The 9,630-nt window shown below is 39.6% G+C and overlaps 1 protein-coding gene across 3 annotated transcripts in view; it reads left to right on the forward strand.

Annotated features, from left to right (window-relative positions):
* The window catches only part of SCP2 (sterol carrier protein 2), a 97,123-nt gene extending 91,060 nt beyond the window's left edge, over positions 1 to 6,063 (forward strand). For all 3 annotated transcript variants that reach the window (XM_017504385.2, XM_017504383.2, XM_017504384.2), the window contains 2 exons: positions 2,180 to 2,259; positions 5,066 to 6,063. In XM_017504385.2, coding sequence (XP_017359874.1) covers positions 2,180 to 2,233 — 54 coding nt within the window. In that variant the 3' untranslated portion in view covers positions 2,234 to 2,259; positions 5,066 to 6,063. The remainder of the gene's footprint in view (positions 1 to 2,179; positions 2,260 to 5,065) is intronic.
* Positions 6,064 to 9,630: the final 3,567 nt, after the last annotated feature.

The following is a 9,630-nucleotide window of genomic DNA, read 5'->3' on the forward strand; positions in this document are numbered from 1 at the left end:
TGTTGGACATTCTGGTCTTGATCTCTTGACCTCATGATCCGCCTGCCTTGGCCTCCCAAAATGCTGGGATTACAGGCATGAGCCACCACGCCTGGCCTAGGTTTTTTTTTAATCAGGTTAATTGATGTACAATTTATAAACAATAAAATCAACCCTTTTTAGATGTATAATTCTGTGAATTTAGACAAATGGATACAGTTGTGTAACTATCACTGGAAATCAAAATATAGACAGACTGTTTCCATTACCCCAGAAAGTATCCTCATGTCCCTCTACAGTCAGCCCCCTCAGGCCCGAGCAGCCAGTAGTTTGATTTCTCTTCCTGTAGTTTTGCTTTCCCTAGGAAGTCATACACATGAAATTATACAGTATGTAGCTTTTTGAGCCTGCTTCTTTCACTGAAATTTATTCATGTTGTTGCATGTATCATCTGAGTACTTTGTTCTTTTTTGCTGCTGGATGGTTACCCCTCCACCAATTGATGCACATTTGGGTTTTTTCCAGCTTTTGTCAATTATGAATAGAGCCACCATAAGCATTCACGTACAGGTTTTTGTGTGGACATAAGTTTGCATTTTTCTTCAGTAAATACCTAGGAATAAGATTGCTAGTTTATATAGTATGTATACGTTTAGCTTTATGTGAAACTTACAGACTGTTTTCTGAAAGTGGTTGTACCATTTTACAGTCTTCCTGGTATTATGTTGACCTTCCATTTGTTCCACATCCTCACTAACACTGGGTATTGCCCTTTTTTGTTTGTTTTTAATTTCAGCCATTAGTTCGAGTAGGTATGTGGCATGCATCATGATTTTAATGTGAATTTTCTGATGATTACTGAAGTGAAGCACTGTTTCCTGTGTTTCTTGACCATTTGGAGATCTTTTATATAATGCCTATATGTGTCATTTGCCCATTTTTATACCAGATCATAACTTTTCTAATTGAGCAGTAAAAGTTCTTTTTTCCCCCCCTAATCCACTGTACCTTAGAAAGTTCTTCATATAGTCTGGATACAAGTTCTTTGTCAGAGATATATGAGTTGCAAATATCTTCTCCTCCCTCTGTCTGCCACCTGTTGAAAATAATTGTATTGGAACACAGCATTTGTTTGTATTATCTATGGCTGCTTTTGTACTACAAGGGCAGAGTTGAGTAGTTGTGATAGAGACCTACTGACCTTCAAAGCCTAAAATATTTAGTGTCTGATCCTTTACAGGAAGTTTTTTAACCCTTGATCTAGATAACTGTATTCATTTTCTATTACTGGCTGAAAGCAATGCACACATTTATTAGCCCACAGTTTCCATAGATAAGTAGGCTGAGAACAGCTTAGCTGGGTTTAGAGTCACACAAGGCTACAGTCAAGGTATTGGTCAGGGCTGGGCTCTCATCAGGTTGCTGGCATAATTCATTTCCCTGTAGCCATGGGAATGATAGCTTTCCTATTTTACTGGCTATAGGCCAGAGCTGGCCCTCAGCTCCTAACGGCAAGTTCCCTGCCACGTGGCCCTCTCCATAGGAAGTCCACAGCATAGCAGTGAGCTCATTCAGAGCCAGCAGGGGAGCAAGAATGAGTCTGCTAGCAAGGTGGAATCATTTAATGTAACAAAATCACAAGAGTGACATCTCATTATCTTTGCCATATTCTGTTAGCTAGAAGCAAGTCACAGGTCCCGCTCACAGTGGAGGGAAGGGGATATACACCAGGAGGGTCACCTTAGAGCCTGGCACAGTTACCATTAGTAACATATTGGTGTCTTAAGTTTACAGATGTTTTTCTGTATTTATATGGTTGACTTCTGTTTTTAAGCAAAAATGGCATCATACAGTTTATCTTGTAACTGGCTTATATAACAATATCATGAATAATGTAACATGAACATTTTTTCATGTCAGTAAATCCAGATCCGTATCATTTCTTATGGCTTGTATTGTACCTCATTATTTGAATATACCATAAATTATTTGATCAGGTCTGCCTTGTTAAATATCAGGATTGCTTGTGGTTTATGTCACATTTTTATAGGCTGCCATAGAAGTACGTGTGAGTACCCGTTTCCCCACACTGCCTCAATGCTGGGTGGAATTCTGTTGCAGTCAGTGGCTTTTGACAAAAATGTATATGTGAAACTGAACAACTCCTTTTCTCCTTCCTTCTCCTGTGTATCTGCTTTAGATAAGAAGGCTGACTGCACAATCACAATGGCTGACTCAGACTTACTGGCTTTAATGACTGGTAAAATGAATCCTCAGTCGGTAAGTAAGATGGAACTTATATCCTGCTAGTAGGTAGGTCTTTCAGCCCTTTCTACCCCATCTCCTGACCCAGACTCTAAAGTGCAAAGTGGTCAGACTTACAAAACTCCGTGTTCCCCAAACAAATGACAGACATCTATGGAGCCAGCTATGTGCCAGACACTGTCTTGTGTGCTGGAAGTTCCCAGATGAGTAAGAAATAGTTCCCATGCTCAGGGCATCCACAGATCTGTAAAAGAGTAAGTGCAGCCAGAGATCCAAGGTGCCACATCTGGCTTGTGATCGGGGACAATGGAGGCAGGAGCAGTCATGTCTCTCTGGGCCATCAGGAAGAACCCCACAGAGGAAGCAGCTCTTAAGCTTAGTGCCCAGGTGGAAAGTAGGAGTGTTTCAGGAAAAGGGAATGGTGGCATGAACAAAGGCATGACCTTTTACATTCTATTTATTTGCCCATGCTCTTTTTGCCTGGCCTGTCCTTATCTGACAAATGTGTTTCAAAATTAGCTCTGATGTTATCTCCATGGACCTCTTTCCAAGTTGCTGGGGAGCTGTGACCAGTTACTGAGCCACTTACTGGACTGCCAGCTTAGTGCCTGTTGCGTTGTGTTAGTCGTAATGTGCCTCTCTCTTCCCCATTAGACTGTGAGTGTCTCAAAGCATCTTCGGCTGCAGTGTTGAATGGACTTGATATAGTGAGCTTTCTGTCAACTTGATATACTGAGCTTTCCATTAACAAAAAAGAAACTAAGATGTTTCTTTCCAATGAAACTTAATTTTTGTTGTTGTCTCAGTCTGGTTTGTTTTAGGTCTTATTCCTGTGGTTCTCTGGTAATTTGCAAGATTGGATAAAACAACTAACTCTCATGCCTGCTTTTTAAAAATGCTTTTTCTAAGTAGTCAAGCATATTTTAGTTGATGCCATGACAAGTGAGAGATTTGCATCTGTGATATTTCAGCTGAGTACACACCATTGGCATTGACATTTCCACTGAGCCCGCTCTAGAAATCTGGACAGAACAGAGGCTACCAGTATAGGAGCTGGCTGTCATCCTCCTTCCCACCCACTGCACATGCCATGCACAGCTTTGGCAGGGTGTTCAGACTTCACACATCAGCTGCCTTCATTCTCTCAATTTGTCTTTGTGCTGCCCATTTTGGAGGGCAAGGTGTCAGCTTATTTTCCTTCACCACCTGTTAACACCCAAAGGAATTAAAGATAAAAATGGCAGACCTTTCTATTAATGTGCTAATGGACTTCCCTTATGCTCAGAGGATTTCCAGAGGATTTGACTGGAAATCGTTAAATGCAGTGGAAATTCTAATTTCAGTGTTTGGTTCCAGCAGAAAGCATCAATGAAGAACCCTAGAGGCCAGATTAAAATAATCTTTAAAGTGCAATAATAATTGGACTCTCTAAAGGGTGAAGATTCATGTTTTCCCTATTGTTAGTAAATAAAAAGTGATTTTCTTTTTTAACTTAGAAAGGGGAAAGGTGGTGAGTGTCTCCTGTACTACTGGTCCGTATTTTTAAATGACATATGTTAAATATATTGTGTTCTGAGACACCTGACCTTTAAGTCATCAGACAGAAGGCTTTGTGCCATATAGAAAGGAAATATTTAGTTTGTCCAGACAGAGGATGGGAAAAAAAAGGAATTAGTCACCATTACCAGGAGGTACAGAAAAAGCAGAGCTCCTTACATCCCCACAGACAATGTGGAAGAGTTCCCAACTTCTTAATATGCTGTTGAAAAGGTAGGACTGGCTGGGTGTGGTGGCTCATGCTTATAAGCCCAGCACTTTGGGAGGCTGAGGCGGGCGGATCACAAAGTCAAGAGTTCAAGACCAGCCTGTCCAATAAGGTGAAACGCTGTTTCTACTAAAAAATACAAAAATTAGCCGGGTGTGATGGTGCACACTTATAGTCTCAGTTACTTGGGAGGCTGAGGCAGGAAAATTGCTTGAACCGGGGAAGTGGAGGTTGCACTGTGAGCCGAGATAGTGCCGCTACATTCAGCCTGGGTGACAGAGTGAGACTGCATCTCAAAAAAAAAAAAAAAAAAAAACAGCTATGACTATCAAAACTTTTTTTTCATCTAGACCTTCCTTATTTTAAGCATTCAGTTAAAATACTGAGATCATGGCAGAGAAATTATGCTATGTTCCCAATTTTGCTGTTTCTCTTAAGTTTTCCTGAGATTTTGTTACATGGTAAATTTAGTAAACATCATGTGATCTAATCCCAGGCAGTTGTTAAATGGAACAAACTGTGGCTCTGCATTTCAGATTGGTTTGATTCTTCTTATTGAGCCAAAGAGTAACACAAGCACCTCAGTCTCAGCAGGCTCTGTGTCCTCTGTAGGGATAACTCCTTTATCATTGGTGGCATTTCATCCATATTCACATTGGATTGAATCCCAAGACTTTTTGTGTTTTTTTGCATATGCTTTTTCTCCCAGCAGCCTGCTAAAAATTTCAGTTCATATTTCCCACCTGCATGGAATATTTTAAAACAAAATCCGTTTAGTATGAACCCACTTTGAGAAGGACAGGTAAAAACAGGTTCAATTTCTATGAGAAGCCATTTGGGAAAGCTGCTCCTTTCTGCCGCTCTGTGAAAAGCGTGGTCTTTACAAATTCTTCCTTTTGAAGAATCCGGTTCCAAATTTATTCCAGAAAGCCAAGTTTCATATTTTAGAGAAAGTCATGTGACCTGGATAAATAAATGATCTCAGGGCTAGATAGTGTAGAAACATGAGCAATCTTAAAAATACACCAAGTAATGAATTTTCTTTCTTCTTCACAGGCCTTCTTTCAAGGCAAATTGAAAATCACTGGCAACATGGGTCTGGCTATGAAGTTACAAACTCTTCAGCTTCAGCCAGGCAAAGCTAAGCTGTGAAGAACTCCCTTTGACTACTTTTGAAAATCAAGATGAGATATATAGATTTATATCCATCTATTTCATTGTCAGAATTTAGACTAAGACTACACATTGGCAAATAGTGTGGAATAGATTTGTTTTTAAATGGGTGTGACCAATCCTATTTTTCCTAGGCTCTGGGTGAATAGAGCCTATTGGTATACTACTGCTTTGCTGAATTTCCTACAACTGTGCATTACAAAGTTAATACAGTAATTATGGTCTGGGTAAAATTGAGTTTCAGAATAAAATTAGGAACAGTCAAATCCTAAAGCCTATGTAAACAAAAAAGCTTTGTTTTGCTTACAAAGTATATTTAGGGATTATTCTGCTGAAGATTCAATTTAAGAGTTTTCCTTGGGAGAACTAAGAAACACAATATCAATAGCTGACCGGTAATTAGTATTGTGCACTTAATGTCCTTAATCAATTTCTCATTAATAGTTCTTAAAATTAGTGAGATTAAAAAAATTTAAAATTTTGCATTTCATGCCATCAGAAACAATATTTTCTTCCCAAATCAAAATAAAAGAAATATGATCAGAGCTTGAACACAGGCTTATTTTTAAAATAAAAATATTTTTAAATGGGTTCCTTCTTGAAAAATCAGTGTATTAGTCATAAAACACTATCATTAAGAATAATTGAACAATAAAGTTTGCTTTCAGATGCACAGTTTTCAAATTATAATCTCATATTTAAATGTATAAAGTTCTTAGTCCTTTGTTGTAATTTGCATTTTTCATATGTTTAATTACCACGATTTATTTTTTTTCCTAGTTTTTCTAATAATGTTATTTCTTACAATTCAGTAAGATATGGGATAAAATAATGCTTTTGGAAGAATGTTTAATAGAAAATTAAAATAGCTTTTTCTGGTCTCTCTCATTTTTATTGTGTACTTTTTGCTCAGGGTTCTCTAGATAATGCAGAATAAAGGGAAACATTGGGAGATTTAGAAACTGAATGTTATCTGGACATAATCACTACTTTTTGATTGGGGAGGCAGTGTGGTATAATAGAAAGAGTACTTGACTAGAAGCCAGGAGACTCGCTTTTCTTAGGCAGATAACTGCCTGCCTGGACCTGTTTGCTAAACTGTTAGGAGATTTAAGTAGAAGGTCCCAAAGGTCCCTTTTGCTCAGAATCCTGTGAGTCTCCTCAGAGCCCAGTAGAATGGTTTGGGAATTATCGAGGCCTCACTTTTCTTTGTTAACTCATTACTTCACCCAAAGGTGGTCAGAGGTAGAAAACCAGCTGGTTTCATTAGTTTAGGTGTTTGGAGCCCTTGCTAATATAGTCAGCACTACGGATCAGAGCTCCTAAGACCATTTAGCTTTGCATGTTCTGTGACCAGCAGAAAAGCATTTGGTGATATGGCAAGAGGATACATTAAGCCAGTAGAAGTTGATCTCAAGTTCCATAAAATGAATTCAGAACACAGTCCTACTTCCTAATCGTCGTAGCTTCTTACTCTGAGAAGACAAAGACTTCAAGAAAAGAGTTTCAACAAAATGTCTCGCGTATCTGTAAGTTTGGATTTGCTGCATCATCCTGTTCTCAGTTATCCCAGATAACAAGAGATACCTGAAATAGGCTTTAGGATGAACCTAAAAAACGAAAAGAAAAAAGCAAAACTGGCTCCTGGGATAGAAATATATTCCTATATGATGTAATTTATGTGCATAATAGAAAAGTACTTAGTGATAAAATAGTTTTTGTTTGTTTGTTTTTACCCCTTCTGATATTGTGGTTAGGAGGAAAGAGATTACTTTTACTTTGAGTTAAAACTGCTGTTACTAGTTGTGCTACTTGAACAGGTTAAGTCTCAGTGGCCTGATTGATAAAGTGGAGATACTGATATCGGCTTCCTAGGATTATGAGAATCTAGAGAGATAGCATATGTAAAGTACCTATAGCAGTGCTAGTTCAGGGTAGTCATTCAGGAAATGTGATTTCCCTTGCTCTTCTCATCCTTAGCAGCACCACTTGCTCCTGTGATATGTGATAATGATGTTTGCAGTCTTATGTCCCACTTTTGGAGTCTTCCATTTGTTCAGTTAATGAGTATTTATTGAGTGCCTACCATATATAGGTTACTGTGTAGAAACTATAGTCCCACTGGAGATACTAGTGAGCCCTTCTTCTCAAGGTGCTTACATTCTAATGGGGAAACAGTCAGTCAAAGAGACAATTATTATAGACTACGAAGTGCTGAGCAGGAAATGGTTAGCGTGCTGTAATAAGGAGTTAGTGAGGAACCTTGATAAAGTAGTTAGATGTCTTCGAGGAAGTAATTTTTAAGCTGAGATCTGAAGGTTAAGAGGGAGCAAACCATGCAAAGAACATTGCATCAAAAGGTGGAAACAGGCTTGACTTGTTCTGAAAACTGCAGAGGGGGTCAGTGCGAGTGGAACAGTGAGCAGGAAGGACAGGCCCAAGATAAGATCGGATAGATACACAGAGGCCAGTTTTATTGTGATTTGTTCATTATGGTAAGGCTTTTTTGGTATTTCATTCTTAGTGAAGTCAGGAGCTGTTGATGATATAGCTTTATAGATGTTTGTTTCTTACTTAGGCTACATATTCATCTTGCCATCATATCCTAGGCCTGGAACCTGGACTAATGGAGTAGCCACTACCTGGAGCATCATGACTGTCAGGGCAGATGAAGAGAAAAAGGTGAAGTGCATGTGGCTCTTAAAGCTTCTGCCTGAAGTGATACATACCACTTTTGCTCCCAACTCCTTGACCAAAGAAAATCACACGCCCCACCTAACTTCAGAGACCTATCATGTGCCAGAAGGAGAAAGTAAGAGTTGGGAATATTTGTGAAGAGAACTGATGACCACCAGAAGGGCTACAGACAGGGGAATGAAATCATTAAAACTGTCGCTATAGCTGCTGTGTGGAAAATGTACTGGTGCAGAGGGCTGGAGAGTGGATGTCCAGGTACAAGAAGATGGTGTCCTGGTCTAGGGTGTCAGTAGTAGAGATAGATGTGGAAAAACAGGCAGAGGTGGAGCTGAGGGAACTTGGTAACTGGATGTGGGGGCAAGAATGACTCCTAGTGACAGGCCAGCCGAATGGTGGATTGTGACTGGACTGGCAGTAAGACAAGGAGGTTTCAGGGGGGAGTAGTTGAAATAAGTTCTGCTTTTCAATTTTAACTTGGAGGTGCCTGAGAAATTTGCAAATAGAGATATTGAGGAAACAGTTGGATTTGATGAGCATAGAGGTGAGGTCGTCTTGGAGATACACACTTGGAAGTCATGAATATATAGGTTGAATTTAAAGCTACAGAAATGGAGATTACCTGGGTTAGGGGAAAGGAGGGTTGGGGTTATCCTTGAGGAACTTCTGCTTTTTGAGACCTTGTAGAGGAGGACAAAGGCCCAGAGAGGTAGAGGGAGAACTCCAAGAAGAGAGTATGGCCAAAATGGGAATGGTCAACTGTGTTGCTTGATTAGAGAGGTCAAGTAGGATGATCTCTGAAAAGTGTCTACTGGATTAAACTTGCAACATGAAAGTCACTGGTGACCACCGCAAAATCAGTTAAAAAAAAAAAATCAGTGGAGTAGTAGGGGTAAAAGCTGTATTGGAATTGGTTTCATAAAGTTCTATGAAAAATAGGAACAGAAGAGTTCCATTTGGTGGTGATATGCTCAGTTTCCAAGTGATGAATATACAGCAAGCACATTAGGTAATACTTACAGGTCTAAGCGAGGTCATCTTGCACGTGCGTTCTCTGTGCCCAGCCTCCATTATCTTCCTCCCCACTCTTGCCCCCACCACACAGTCCACTTGGTAAATTCCTCATCATCCTTCAAGACCTACTCAGGTACCTTCACTTTCAGGAAGCGGTCCCCATTTGTTACGTAGAGCTAGTCATTCCTTCCTGGTTATTTGTTTCTGTCTCCCACCCAATAGAGAGGTCCTTAAAAGAAAGGGCTGCCTCTCATGCATCCATTTTTGAGATCTCCAGCATCGTCTTGGCTTACTGCTAAATGAATGAAGGAGATAGGCAAATAACAATTTTATATTCACAGAGGGAACATTTCTGAGGATGAGAGCCTAGTCACAGAATTGCATTCTCTATTACAAAGACTTTTTGTAGCCCTTATGATGAAAGACAACATTAAAAATTTTCCTTAGCCTAACTTTTCCTAATTTTTCTTTGAAAATATTGGCAGCTTCCCATAACAATCTTTCAACTTCAGACAAACAATTGGAAGTAGTCAGAAAAATCTGTTTATTAATGGTCTTATTTTATTTAATTTTATTTTGAGACGGAGTTTCACTCTTATTGCCCAGGCTAGAGTGCAATGGCTTGATCTCTGCCCACCACAGCCTCCACCTCCCAGTTCAAGTGAGTCTCCTGCTTCAGTCTCCCGGGTAGCTGGGATTACAGGCATGCTTCCCCACGCCCAGCTATTTTTTTTTTTTTT

This window comes from Cebus imitator, unplaced genomic scaffold (assembly GCF_001604975.1).
Source record: "Cebus imitator isolate Cc_AM_T3 unplaced genomic scaffold, Cebus_imitator-1.0 Scaffold322, whole genome shotgun sequence".
NCBI classification, from domain to species: Eukaryota; Metazoa; Chordata; class Mammalia; order Primates; family Cebidae; genus Cebus; species Cebus imitator.